Source organism: Ambystoma mexicanum, chromosome 9, assembly GCF_040938575.1.
Source record: "Ambystoma mexicanum isolate Mex_15411 chromosome 9, UKY_AmexF1_1, whole genome shotgun sequence".
Lineage (NCBI taxonomy): Eukaryota > Metazoa > Chordata > Amphibia > Caudata > Ambystomatidae > Ambystoma > Ambystoma mexicanum.
The window spans coordinates 601,217,368-601,232,833 of NC_090931.1; the positions used below are offsets into that span (position 1 = coordinate 601,217,368).

General features: G+C 43.6%; 1 protein-coding gene across 5 annotated transcripts in view; it reads right to left on the reverse strand.

The window, feature by feature from the left end:
* Nucleotides 1–15,466, reverse strand: part of ABR (ABR activator of RhoGEF and GTPase) — a 1,582,060-nt gene that overhangs the window by 689,331 nt on the left and 877,263 nt on the right. Inside the window, exon 1 of one of the 5 annotated variants that reach the window (XM_069615237.1) lies at nt 10,086–10,229. The exons of the other annotated variants lie outside the window; for them this stretch is intronic. Coding sequence (XP_069471338.1) covers nt 10,086–10,178 — 93 coding nt within the window. The 5' untranslated portion in view covers nt 10,179–10,229. Of the gene's footprint in view, nt 1–10,085; nt 10,230–15,466 lie in introns of those variants that run through there. 5 annotated transcript variants of the gene reach the window in all.

Consider the following 15,466-nt stretch of genomic DNA (forward strand, 5'->3'; position numbering starts at 1 on the left):
CTAGTAATGAACCGGTCTATTTCTTCAGCAGTCCATGTAGCTGAAGTTGGAATGACACCAGGGAACTGAGGGGTAGTGTCCTGACCTAGGGGTCTAGGATGGCCCTGGGGTGTGGACTGGCCCAGAGTATGAGGCTGGTCCTTGTTCTTTAGGGCTTATGCCAAGGATCTTTCCTCCTGGGGGACAGAATGTTTCTCCCTGCGAGTAGAGGTAAACTTGTCCTTAAGATTAGGGCTCTTGGAGGAGTGTTTCTTAGAGTGTTTGGACTTCAGCAGGCTTGTAAGGACATGCTTTTTCACTAGATGGGATGAATTATTGATTTTGTGCTTCCAGCGGTTTGACACGGGATGTTGACTTTTGGCAGTGGGGCGTACCACAGCTTCGTCTACCAACGTTCGGCCGAAGTTTTGGGCATGGCCTATGGTTTGTATTTAGACGTACAGGACCTGTCATGAGGCAATCGGTACGTTGAGTGCTCAGAGGACAGGGATTCTGTGGACCTGCCCCTTGACGCTGTGGGTGGGCGTTTGGTCGACAATGTCGATTTCTTGGCACAGGCTATGTGCTTAGTGCTGGGGGTCATGGTAGTGCTTTCACCACCGGGTATAGTCCCTGTAACAGACCCGTCGGCCTGTCTCTTGGAGTTGGGGTCCTGCACTTGGGAATCTAACGGTTCCCCATCGCCTTTGCTGTCTGTGAAGACCGCAACTCTGCCATCCCTGGAGGCTCCCTCCACGTCCATGGCTTGATGGGACCTGGATTTAGTTCTTCAGTCCCAAAGTGTCTTTGGCTTGAAGAGCTTGCAGGCTCGACAATGCCCCTCGTCGTGATCCTGCGCTAGACATAAATTGCACACTCTGTGCTCGTCTATCCACGGGAAATGTTTATTGCACATGGGGCAAAACTTAAATGGAGTGTTCGCCAGGTCTATGGGGAATGGCAGTCAGGCGAGAAACGGAATGATGGACGGGATAATGCATTCTACAATGACCACCCCCCCACTCTCCCTACTGTTAGGGCCTAGGCCCGGTGTGACCTTCCAAGGCCGTCAGGGTCTGTTGAGTCTGGGATTTCGTTCCACAGTTGTCCTTTCCACCACGTCAATGAAGTAGTCAAAGTCGGTTTGGAAAAAGGACAGAAAGAGTAGCTAATCTTAATTTTTCATAAGCAAATGGCGTAAACCGAAATGAACTCTGCGATGAGCGTCCGTCATGATGGCAGAAAAAACCAATCATATGGCGCCCTTGCAAGTTGATATACATAGGGGAAACCGAGAAAAAAGTGTGCATTAGAATAAGGGAACATGAGGGCTGTTTTTGCAATAAAATTATGATTGTGTCATTGGTGAAACCTTTTTCTCAAAACAATCATAAACCAGACAATGTGTACTGGACAGTGATTTACAAACTACATAGCAGTGAAGAACAGAGCAGAGACAAGACACAGATTTTTTTTTTTTAAAGAACAATAGTTCATTTTTCTGACACAGAGCGATAGGCGTGAGCTCAATGAGAACATTCAGTGGCACCGGATTAACCACTAAGAAACACACGCAGAGTTAGTGCTGCATTTATGGCACTGTAGTCTGTTAGACATGCTGTAAATAGCAAGCGATGCCCGGTAGTTATGACAACGCATAGAGTAGCTTCAGAGGAAAGATATGCTCCTGTCATGACATCACCAAATCATGTCAGCACTTCAAGTCCACAACAAAAGGTAGGACGGCTTTGCGATACGCCAAGAGTCAGAAAGCCATTTGGAGTCTCCGAGTGCAGGTGCAGAGGAGGTTAGTGCAGTACATAAGTAATTGAATTGTTAGTCGCCACTAGAGAACGAGCTTAGTCTATTTTATGAGATGCTAACACAAGTTCTTTTCACAGCGCGAGCAGCAAGCAGTTGAATGCTTGCCTTCCACTGATAGACACTTTCCTGCTATGAGCTCCATAGCCTTCGGAGGTAGGAAAGGAAAAAGAAATGTGTTTAATACAAGAAGCAAGGTTAAACACAAGGTTGAGACCGGGGGAGGGGTGGGGGGGGGGGGGCTAAACACAAATGATAATGTGTATATTGCTTCCACTTGTAGGCACAGTTTACATGAAGGTTTCATAGAAAACTAAAGCCTTCCCCCAAGTTATTGAAAACAAGGATTGCGCAGACGAATGCTCTTTTACTAAGTGTAAGACAGCGTGGCGGTCTAGCGCATGCTATGGTGACGGGATACCGTTTGGGGATTGGTCACGGGTTGAGGTTGTCACTGGGTAGTTCCTGGCGCTGGCCAGCTCGAGTGGGGTCAACTGATAGGTAGCCGCTGACCTCGTTGGCCTAGACACTGGGTTCCTCCACTTAGTGGTGAATCTGCAGTGTTTGAAGACTGATTTATACCAGCCAATTGCAAGCTTGCTCACATCACGTTATTTGGGTTGATTTTTAGAATGTTGTACGCGCTCGATCAAGATTCTAAAGAATGGACCAATGAAAAGATTATGAAGCTTACCAGAACAAGTGCTGCTGTACAGAACACACAGACAATGAGAATATATGAATCCATAGGTTAAGCTACGCACCATGTACTACTCGTCGGCCCCTAAATAAGTTCCAGTGATTGTTCACATACCATAGGAACGAAACATGTAGAGCAGGCATTAGGACATGTATGTTCTTGTATAAGATAGAGGGACTATTTGTTAAGTCTTGTTTTTTTAATTAGAAATTGATGTGTTCATCACCACAATCTGTGGTTTTGTACTTTGAGAACTAGACATGTTACGTATGAATGAGAGTAGTTGGGATTTAATTACGCGGTTGTGTATTTTATAGGAGTAATTTTTTGATGCATGTATGAAATGTTTTTCTATATCCTAATTTGTTCATGATATATGGTAGGGTTTGCCTACTTCTGTAAGAATTCTTATCAAATAACATTGTTGGCATAATAAATTAGAATTGGTAACTAATTGAGTAGTATGACCATCGCAAGTAGATTGCTGTTTATAGAAAGGCTGCATTTCCAGGGTTACCCATTTGCTTTAAAACACTAGTGTCTCGCAGTGTCAGGTGAGCTGAATTTAATTTAGCTCATGTATTATGTTTGCATTGTTCATGGACAGTGTAAGGACTATAAATGTGTATATATTGTTATCTTGAGAAGTCAAAATGATTAAGATTTGACTGTATGATAATTGAACACTTCATAAAAACAAATTGTACACTTAACTAATGTTATGTTTTTTTAGTAACCTATGTGTATTTACAGTATGTACCTTGGTAATTGATATTTGTATTTGTATCTTTAATAATTTACAAAGTTATTTGTTCAATGAGATTAATATGCATGCTCAATATATCCATGTCCTTATACTGGAGGATGACTTGGATATCTTGTGCATCACAGAAACCTGGTTGTGTGACCCCATTGCACCTACATGTACCATTGTAGTTACAGATGGATATACCATCTACCAAAAAAATGGAGAGACTGGGATGGGGGAGGGGTCGCAGTCATAGCCAGGGAATCTATACATATGTTTCCATCTACGACAATATGCACCGGATGCGAAGTACTGCGCTTAAAACATTCCCCTACCAATAACAGCAGTATTAATATAATACTGATCTACAGACGCCCATCGCTATCTTCCGATTTCAATGAAGAAATTGCACATCAACTCAATTTCCTAAAAAGCATCAATACTGCCACCTTGGTGCTAGGAGACTTCAATAGATGGCGAGGAAACTAATGACAAGGAGGCCATCCATCTTGAGGCGTTGAATAACATGGACTTCAAGGTCATGAATACAGAATCAATCATGGTAAATGGGACCCAACTTGACTGGGTGGTTACACAATCTAGAAACCAGCATGAATAAGAGCACACCATGTATCTGGACAGATCCCTTTAAAGTCCTACACTTATCAGACATACCCTGTCTGCTGCCTTCACTCAGCACTTGCACTCGCTGGCTGCACTACCATGAGTTGTTGTCCCTCTTTTATTTATTTATTTATTATCATTAATCTGTTTTTCTCCTCTGCTCCTCATTTCCATTTCCCATCCCCCTCCCATACACTCTCCCCCTCTCCTTCTCTCATGCACTTGCGCGTTCTCACTGTCACTGGGCCTAGTAAGATCGTTGTTTTTATTCTCCCTTGTTTCCCTTCCCTTGCTTGGTCGCACTCTGAAACACTTGTGTACAAGCGCGATATAAATAAAATATCATATCATATCAAAGTGCCCTTCACCTTGCACATAAAATACCTGCTTCAGAAAAGCTGTAATGTGGTTGGAGCATGCGTCGTACGTCCACATGTTGTGTAATATGTGCATATGTAGTAGGTGTACATAGGGGTGTCACGGTATTAGTTTTATGACGGTACAATAACCTTCTTGCCAAATGACGGTATATCATGGTTATCGCGGTATAGCAGGCGGAGTTAACTAATCTTAAATATTTTCTAAAAAGGTCATAAATTATCAGATTTATCATCACAAACAAAACCGGGCACCCAGGGCCAGAATTGGGCTTTTCAACATACTTTCCACTGAAATGCCACCCCTTGCTTCCACCAAACACAAACACACGTGTGGAGAGGGGGTGGGGGAGGAGGAGCCTTGCTGAGAATAGCAAAGCAAACTGAATAGCTTTTCTTAAGTGGTAATTTAGGCTTTTAGATCCCCCCACTGGCTACTGGCGACGATCAACATGTTGCCATCTTGATAACCTGCATGCCACAGATCAATGGAGTCTGATGGTAGTATACGCTTGTGCGCATACACACACTCTCTTTACGTTACAGCCTTTAGTTTACTTGCGGGCCAAAAGGTGTTCAGTAATCACAGACATGTTACCCTTTGGAATGGCAGCAGGGAATACCCACAGGGATGAGTAAATTTTGCAGTGTTACTTATTATATGTAAATTCAATGATAGAACCAGGGAAATCCCCCATTGTCTTATGTTTAGAAAACATTAGACATTATAAATATATAAACCCCAAATCCGCGAACCCAAAGTGAACCCTTTTCCTTCTTGGCACTGTATTTATTCTTCCTATTGCTAACATATTGATTTTGTGTCAGGTATGTGTGGTTTATGGAATGGCATTAAAACCTGCTCCAACTGAAACTACTTAGCAGACGGCACATCCAATAGTGCAAGACCAAGACTGCGCAGCACTTGCTTACTGCAGCCTTTCCAAATCAGATTGAAAAGCACACTTAACGGTATGAACGGTATACCGGTATAAACAATGTGACGGTTACTATTGTTCAATTAAGTGGTTCACGGTATCTTTAACGGTATACGTAATACCGTTACATCCCTAGGTGTACGTGCCATGGCTGACAAACACGCACCTTAGTTATTAGTATAGACAGGGATCACCCATAGACATAGGGAAAGTTAGGCCTTTTACTTTTATTTCAATAAACAAGAGTATAGCATGTCCTCAGAGCCTGTGTCGTCCTTAGAACCTGCGACAACAGGCAAATGCTAAAAAGTAGGCAAATAGAAACGGGCAATTTTAAAATATTGGGTCAGAACGGTATTTTTTCCTATGGGAAAAAGTCATGTTAAAAGCTGTTAAAAACGCGATCAGAGTAAACCTTTATTAAACTAGGAAACCGTTAATGAACAATTCCCAAATGTTGCATGCACAGGCGGCTGCCTCGAAATTTTACTGTGGAATATTTTAATATTTTTTCATGCAAGGGTTTGAAAGTTATTCAGAACGTTTTCTTTTTCTTCGAAAACACCATAGAGACTTCATCTTAACCATAACTATGCCTTCCGCTAGCGCAAAGACATTATATAACAATATCTATTTTGACAAAGTGGAATATGAGGAGATAGTTAAAACTGCCACAATCCAATCGGATGCCATTTGATTATCAAACGGTTTCCTGTAAACCGAGGCCTACCCACAACACAAGGTGAACCTGCCAAGGAAGCTCTTTGTTGGGAAGGCATGACACCTTCCAGGGGGGCAGGGCATACCTCCTCCAGGTGTGGGATTGAAGGCTGGGAGCTGCTCCAGAGAGAACTTAACATCATGGGGAGGTCACGGCAAGGAGATAATTACTGGAGTGGTTTTGATCTCAGGTAGTGAGGTAAGGGGGAATGGGAGTATAGAGTAGCTAGGGAGGGGACCGGTACTGAAGAGAAGAATCCATCGTGAATATGCAAAGGCAATGCTTCTTCCTGGGGCCGCTCTCGTACCCCTGCAGCCCCTCCCCTCAAGGCACTGTGGGAGCGGATACCAAAAGGATTAACCCTTGTTAAAACAGCAAGGATTAGACTCTTAAAGAAGTCTTGGAACAAACCAATCAGTAGTGGTAGAATTACTATACAAGGAGAACCCCTCCTTTCCCCACCCCTTATCTTGAACCAACTTGAAGTTTTGGCTGGCACCTTCTTGGGGTAAAAAGTGCCCAAAGTTCACAGCCTTTGAGGTGAAGATCAATTTTTCGATGGGGGAGTGGGGGTGCAGACCTACTCCCTTAGCGCTTGAGGGGACATTTGAGGTGATCTGCTGTTGAAAAGGCCTGACTGGAGCTGGTGCCAGTGGTACCCAGGATTGTGCATACTGCAGTGGCAAGACCAGCATGTGTCCCTGGGAACCTTCTGGCTGGGGAGGGCAGAAGATAGATGTATCCTTCCTCGGAGACCCCGTGTAGGGTACCACAGCAACCCATAAACTAAAAGAAGCTAGCTTTGGTCCGCTCTGCCATTTTATGCTGCTGCAATCACTCCGAATGCCTTCAAGCTGCTGCAAAGAACCATCTGAGCTGCCTTGGACACTATCCTTTGAACGCTTCAAGCACCTTTGAGCTGTGCCAAACCAAATATTGCCCATCTGTCCAAAGATTTTTCGACCCGCGACCCAGTGCGCTGCATCTCATCGTTGGACGCAGTCGAGCAAGCAAGCAGCAGCACTGGAATTGCCGCTTCACAGAGAGACCCAGTTAAAACTTTGAATTGAGTGGATTTGAACATCACTGCTTGTCCCAAGCTTTGAATCATTGCCGCTTCTTGAATCAAACCACATTGCTGAATCCCACTGAACCGGCTCGACAGACTGCACCGATTCAGTGCACCGGGGAGGGCTCTGAAAGCCGGCTAACGCGGTCGAGCTCCTGAAAGAAGACAATAATATATCTATCAGTGGTTCTCTCCCCCCTGGCCTTGTTTTATGGGCCCTAGTCAAATTTGAGACAGCAGAGAATACCTTAAACCAAATTCTTGAACTCGTTTGCCTTTTCTGCAAGACTGCAGACCCCTGTTCTTTACCCAGGGTGCCTCATTCTCGCAAAGGATGCATTCACCATGTATTTCCAAACCGGATTTGGGTTGTTAGTGTTTTTAGTAGTTTGTCCTTTCAGTTCATTTAAAGTCTCACTTTTATAGAACCTTGATTGAGCATAGTTTGGTTTGGTTTTGGTGCCTACAGCACTATTGTTTTGCCGGCTTCTCTGCGGGCTCATACCCTCTTTAAAGAGTGTAGCCACCCTCAGTACATGGTACCTTAAAGAAGCAAAGGTGGCATACCATTCATGTTGTGCCCGTTTTAACTTTATGATTGAGATCGCTGCTGGTTCAGCAGTGGTGAGAGGATGAGTAGGAGTTTAGAAGCCACTACTCAATATACTCCCGCAGAGCAGCAGTTCTTTTGCCACACCACGGATCGCAAGAACCGAGTAGGACTCACCATCACCTAACAATGAATATCCATGCAGGCACTTTATGACACCTTAGCTGCTCTAAAGCGGTCATGCCGAGGACTGAATAACCCAGTGAACCGTACGCGTTGGTACTAGTTGTGGCACTGGATACCGATCAGGCCATTGTTCCCCTTAAACAGGTCAAACTGATGTAGTCTGGATCCTTTGCAGAACTGTTCTTTGGGGGGAGGTGGGCCTCAAGAGAGAGATCTTACACAATCGCTGCACTATTTGAGCACAGGGCAAAGGAGTTGTGTGCAATGAAGTAGACACAGCCCCCCTCATTGTAGGTTTTGGCAACATGCCTCATGTGAAAAAGAAGTCAGTGGCCCACAACAGTCTGCAGTGCTCTACTGCTGCTTTCAATTTCATAAAACAACATTGCCACCCCTGTGCATTGAAGGCACAGGGGTCCCAATGCCATAACAATGAGTGGAGCATGGGGAAATAACCATATGTTGAAGCTGTTGGGATTACACATGGTTGGCGTGGGTACTCCCGAGATAACATCTTATTGTAGACCCTCATGAGTTGCTACCACCCAAATAACAAATTATTCGGCCTGGATTTTGTTTGGTAGACGCTCTCGCGCGCTATGCAGACATTGGCAAAATGGCATCAGGGGACTTGTACCCGGCACCAATATCGGCAACTTCTCCAAGCACAGTAGAAGTGGTGTGCCATGTATCGCTGCCACTCTGGGCCAATTAGGGAGGACATGTATCGATGATTTTCCATTGTGGGTGTGGTTACAAACCACCACTCACACGTTGGTTTAGACAAAGGTTGGTATTTTGCTTACTGACTTGCAACATAATTGAATTGCTACATTATTAGTACTCTTCCATTTCATGCAATCTGTCAGTGCCCCTCCCCCGCCTCCTTTTGGCTGGGATAACCGGCCAACCCCAAGACAGAAACACGAATGCCCTTCTGTGGTGAAAGCGTACCAGCCAGTTGATCTACCTCATTGTAACCCTCACACTTCATAAGAATATCTCCCACATCTGCCTAAGAGGGTGACCGGCACATCCGGAATGTACATGCAACATGTTATCAGTAGTGTAGCATCACGGAGCACCAGGTTGGCAATTAAGCATTAGACTGGGCAGATGTAATTTCCATGCAACCCTCGGTTGAGGAGAAGGTTCTCGCTCAATATTGCACACAGTCCCAGAAGAAATAGAGCAACTCCACACACTCTGCCGGACCTGGGATTTAATATCCAATCAAGACACCCGATAGTTGCCCTACCTGTGGTTTGGGGTTCTTTAGCTGAAGAATATTTAAATCAACGAATTATGAAACTCACTAACTTCCCTCACAAAATTACTTTTTACATGCCAGTGGGCTGACCCCAATGCATAAGGCAACTGGCTCTAAACATGCGAGTCTAGGGTGTGCTCCAGCACGGCTTTTGGTGGCAAGGAGCTTCACACACTACCAGTGGGCCACTGTGACCGGCAGGCCCAACGCTTGATGACAGATAGGTTCCCTAATCTTGCACCGCCCGTTTCTCAGGTGGTGGTACCGATGTATTACGGCGAAAATGGAATGACACAATAATACATACTTTGGCACAAGCAGATATATCGCTACAAGTCTTGATAGAAAATCCCACCAGAGCAAAAACAAAACTGTTCCAATATGATTGGATAAGAACCAGAGTTAAGTGCCAAAACTACAAAGATTTTAGAAATAATCATTTCCAAGACAAGAAATACAATGTTCTTGAATTATATTTAACTAAATCACCTTCAATGTTGAATAGACTTATTTGTTTGTGTATGAGATTTAATGTTTGGCCCCCGAGAGACATTCAAAGTAAATGTGGAGAAATTTCTACATGTGATAATGTCTGTTGTTTTTGCCAGATTGCTGGGAACAAAGAAACTTTACGACATTTATTAATCAATTGCATCATGTTGCAAGACAAACGTATAATGAATTTTAAGAAATCCTTACAAGAATATCAGACAATTACCCCTAAACTGTTGTGGGAAATTGTTTTCTCAGGTAAAATGACAGCTATTAGAATTGCTGCTCTTAATTTTTTTAATTCATTAAAATTGATGTAAAGGGACTACATATATGATATGACCAAGAATTAACAATTAGTGAACTCCTTCACCTCAACTGATCACATTTGTATGCACATAAGAGCGCTTATTGTGTCCTTAACTGTTTAAATGGTTTAGAAATCATTTTATAGAACTAATCATAGATAATTTTGTAAATATTGGTTATTGTAAAGTTGATTAAATCAGCTGAATCAATAAGAAATAAAAATAAAATTACAGAATTATTAATACCCTAAACTAACTGGCTTACTATTAAAAACGTCCTCCTTTTCAACTGATTTTCTTACCACAAACGTTGAGATTGTTTTATGCAGTCCCTCAGGCAAACGTAAAGTAATCCGGGTGAACAGGAACACTAACCAACTACAGCTCATTTCCATGCTTGGACTTTTCACACATGGGTAAGTACACAGCTGTCAGAGCTACACAGTTTCTGGGCGCTTTCTGGAGGCAGCCAGAGCTACTGGAGTAGGAGAAAAAGAAACAGAAACAGGCACATGTCAACAATCAGTGGCGTGAGGCCAGAAGATGATGCAGCAATTTAATTTTCAGTGGTCATTCAATGGCTCTTCTATACAGGGAAGGCAGAAAAGGGAAGCCAACCAATTCCCCATCCCAGTGGCTGGCCACTCCCACCTCCCTTCGCTGAATGTGCCAACACTTCTGCTACTATCGGATCTGTCCCCCTTAACCACAACCCTCTACCTGTGTGAATTTACGTAGTGGCACTCATGGGTGTGACTGAGGGGACTGAAGCTGTTTCGTCTGCAGTTTGTAATTCTCCAGTCAGGTGCATTATGGGTGACGTAGTCATGTGGACAATTCTGACTGCATAATGAAGAGTGGATTTTGGTATGCATGCGTCTCAGAATATGTCTGTGGTCGGCAGAGGGCAGAATAGTTCAGGTTGGAAATTCAAGTTATCCACCATGCCCAAAACAAACCACTGCATCTCGTGCAATGCGCTACACAATTCTGCTGTGAGGAAAGAAGCACGGCCACATTGCTGGTCTAACTCAAGACCTAGAAGCAACTCCTGAGCATTTCAGCTTTGCACCCCCTATAATGCACCACGCATGCCACAGGTCACTGTTCCAGTCTGCTTGAAAGCCTGAAAGAGAAATATGAATTTTGTTCATCACTACATACCACACAAACCATGCTGTGGGTCTCCTGGACCGTTACCGTAGATTTCCCTGAATACCATTTTACCTAATGAGATTTCACCAACTTTATTTCACCGAAAATGGTAGGTGAAGTGGCATATGTGTAATGCATAATAGGTGGGGTGAGAGAGAAGGGTATAAGTTAGGGTGGGGTGGGAAGTGCGGGGTCTCCCACCACATTATTTTTTTAAAAAGTAGAGCGTAAGAGAGTCATTTATTTTTCCAGTGAAAGGGATTCATTGAAATCTCCATTAGGTAAAATATTTTCGAAAAGAATGACATACATCCCTTCTGGACTACTGAGAATCCGAATACGCAGGTTTTAACCTTCCTCGTAATGTGATGCTGCATATTACACAGCCAAAAAAGAATGATTCTACAACGCACTCTACCGGTGCATTGGCAGTCGGAGGACCATTAAGCATTCTTCAACCTTCCAAATGCTGTCATGGGAGACAGCATGCAGCCAGAAGCTACATCTCGCAAAAGGCCACCTAAGGGGAATTATGGTGATTCATTCTGAACTTCTAAAGGTTTTCCAGAACTAGGCTAAAGTAGTATCACATTAATTAGTTGCAGGAGGAGGGAACTCCTGCACAGTTAGTGCTTTCAGTTCAGTAAGCCTCCCCCTTTCCCTGGAGCCGATGAGCGACTGCAGCACATTGATCTCAGCCCGGTTTCCCAGCAGTCAACTGTGCCCTTGAAATCGCGAACAAAGGAATTCCAGGGTGGAGTGCGTTATTCTAGTTTTTGTGAAACTTCTGGGGGAAGCGCTCCGTTCGGAAGCGCGTTTGCGGGCTGCGTTTGGATTCTCAACAAGGCTGGGCAGACCTGCCTACATTTGAAAACCAAAAACCCTGAGATTTCTACTGCCGTAGTGCGTCTGGTATGTCCACACCTTGCAGCCTCCCATAAGTCCCTCCCGCGCCACACCCTCCAATTTATTTCCATCCGGATGAATGTACGTATTCCTGTTTTGTTGATTAAAAACAATTGCACAAATGTGTCCTGTTTAAATTTTCATCTATTTAGGCAAAAGCAGAATGTACACCTTTTTCATTCAAATCTGTAGCTAAGGCACAGCGAGAAAAAGTTCTTTACCCAGGATTGCACACTTTAGCTAAGTGATGAAGCCGGGATTTGAAACCAGTTTGCAATTTAATCATTCACTGCATATCTTCTCAGGTGTAGTTGATAGAAGTGTGTGTTAACAGTCCTTTTGTAAGAGGTTTCGGTTTTTATAAAAATGACAGAACAGAAATCCACCCGGAGGATTCAACACAGCAGGCAGGTCGGTCATCCGAACAGCGGATCCCCTCGCAAACACTGACAAAACTGAAATCCTATTCCTTCCTGCCTCCACACCCTCCCTCTTCACCACCCCCCATTCTTTCCCCCCACACAACTACCCCCCATCTCTGCCTCCTCCTGCAATCTCAGCCTCCACTTGGACTCGAACTGCTCCTTTTCTCATATCTCTCACTGCCCACACCTGTCCCTTCCATCACTACAATGTCCGCAAAATCTGCTCTTCCCTCACCTTCCATGCCACCAAACTTATATGGTCTTCCCTCATCTTTTCTCGTCTCTTCTACTGTTCATCTCTCCTCTTTGCTCTCCCTGCTTCACATCTTGCCCCCACTTAAATCCATTTACCACTCTGCCATCTGTACTCTTTTTTCCCTCTCCCCACATGACTCAATCTCCTCTTCAAACTCCTCACTTGGCTGGCTTTCCTTCCACTCCCAACTCAAATTCATTTTCCTCTGTCTCGTCTTCAAATCCCTTCATGATCTTGCCCCTCACTACTTATTCTCCCTCCTCTCATTCTACTCCCCCTGCTGTGCCCTCTGTTCTGCTGATCACTTCCTACTTACTGTTCCACCCCCACCTTGTGCCCCTTCACGCTTCCGCTCCTTCCAGCTCCTAGCTCAACCCCACAGGAATTCTCTCCCTATGCGCTCCATCCTCTTACTCATCCTTCCGCTTCACCTTAAAATCCCATTTTCTCCAATCTCCCTCTTGACAGCTCGCCAACACTTCCTCACCTGCTTTACCCTACTCTGTCCATTAGTATGACCTCAGCAAATTGTTCCACTTATTGTTCTTGGTTTTTTGAATCTTGAGTTGTATTACCTTGCTTCTTATGTATTACTGCTGTTCCATGTAAAGCGCTCTGGCGTAAAGCGCTATATAAAATGTAATACAAATAATAAAGCAGCATGACAAATATTTATAGAAATATGTTAAGCAAAAACAGTATAATTGTAGCTCCCTCAAAGAGGAATACAAGTTCAGAATGCAAAGTAATGCAAGCTTAAAAAATGACTAACATTTTGCAAATGTGCTCTCAACAGTATTAGAGAGAATGCTATAACAGAGAAAACAGAAACAAAAAATGAATTTTTTTAATGTGGGGGTGGATTTGGGGTTGGTTTAAGCACATAGTGAAGTGGGGATTTGTCGATATTACTTCACGGATATTTTCGCGGAAACCGCATTCTCTGTGTGGTTACGTATTCTCTGCAATCACACAGAACTGCTCAACACTTAAGGCCCCATAACAAAGGATACTGTGATAGGTTGTCCTGCTTATGTGCCAACCCAGACATCCTTATTTGCGTGCAGTGTGTGAAATGTTAAATTCTGCATAAATGCACACCCTACTTTCTGTGTCAAAACAATTGAGAGATAGCTCACATGTGGATATTTAATTTTGAGATTTGCTTGGCCATTCTGATGAAAAATATTGAATGCCCACCTTAGTTCTTTCCACTGGCCATTGACACAGAGGGGCATTACATGATTAGATTGCCCCAGTGCGAGCCCTGTGGGCTTTGTCGCCTGAGCAGCCTTGCATAGCCTATCGGAGGCATCCTCCGATCACCGCAGAGGGTAAGCAGCCACAGCAGCTGCATTTTACTGAAGCCCTAACAATTCCGAGGGTTTATACCCAGAGAAGAGCGGGAAAACCCAGAGGTTCTGGGGAAAACCTAGAGGTTACGCAGGTCTGAGGCTGGGTGCTACATTTTGAACTCCCATGGCGGAGCGACACGGCTAAATTTCGTTTTGATTAGTAAGGATTCAGGCTCCCCTGTGCAGTAAACCAGTTGTCTGTTGTCCTGTCCAGAAAGTGCTTATTGTGAGGTCGTGTTTAAACCTCAACAATTCTTGCTTTTTCTTTGCGTTTTTCTTGCCGATTACTCTGGTGTCCTTAGAGTCTAGCAGGATTTTTAAAAAAACAAGCACCAGAATGTATTTATTTTATTTATTGGTCATTTATAATGTGCATATACAGCAAAAAGGTGGTTCAAGTCGCATCAAGACAAGTGATGGGGGGCGGTGGGGGGGGGGGGGAGTATGGGGAGATTTTAAGTGACTTCGTCAATCAATAACAATACCAATCCTACTAGATCCACATGCAAAATCAGAACTCGCAAGACACACGGTCGGGCTGTAAAGGATGGCTACGGACCGACTTAGTGGTAACTGTAGAATCCCCATCGGATTAAACTGAGCAACAAAATGAAACAAACGGCAGAGCTCTCAAGTTGTTCCACGTTAAACGTGAGTTACTTACGTCATTTTTTTCCTTTGAATTCTAGGAGTTGTAGTCTTATATAAATTGGGAAAAACAAAACCAGAAATCATGCTTTAATAAGCAAATCACGGCAGACAGCAGACAAATTGGAAGACTTATCCCAACAAGTCGCATTAAAAGAGTAAACTGTGTACAGGTGACAAAAAGGAAAGTGTAACTTGGAAAATAAACTTTGCCAGTGAGTGCGATACGACCGATAATTTGGGCAAACCGTTACATTTGAATTACTTGGTCAGCTAAGATATTGGATTCTTCAACTGTAAACCCATTCGAGTAAACATTCAAAAACAGCACAGGAAATTGAGAGACCATTTCATTTACTTCTATTTCAAATTGTAACAAATACATTTTTTTCTGTAAAGCTGTAACAATTGACACTTATTTTCTAGGCTACCTAAATGAGTCAGGAGGTGCACATGTACGAGTATTTTCTTTCAAGTGGAGCAAACCTTGTATATCAATTGGTTTCCTCTTTGGCTTTCCGTTAGAAAACATCCACAATTGGGACAAATAGCTCACATTGACTAAAAGGAAGCATGAGTCTGGTATTTGCGGATTTACTTTCCCAGTTATCCATGCAGGACTTCAAAGTTCCAGAATGCAATGGGATGGGAGCTAAAAATCTAAGAAGGCCTGATTCTGTTGTATCAGAAAACAGGACTAATTAAGGACTCTGCCAGACAGTACCCTGAAGTGTGAGTAAGTCCTCCAGTTCTGCATGTTTAGAATTCTGAAATGTATCTTAAGGCTCTCTTCCTTTTTCTGTCACCTCTCTTTTCTGCCGATAAGATAATCTAGGTGTGATGTGATGAGGTTAAGGGCAGTTGTTAAAACAACCTGTATAGGATCCCGAATAGCCGGTTTGATATGAACCAAACCCGTGTGACACTTTGCCATTAAA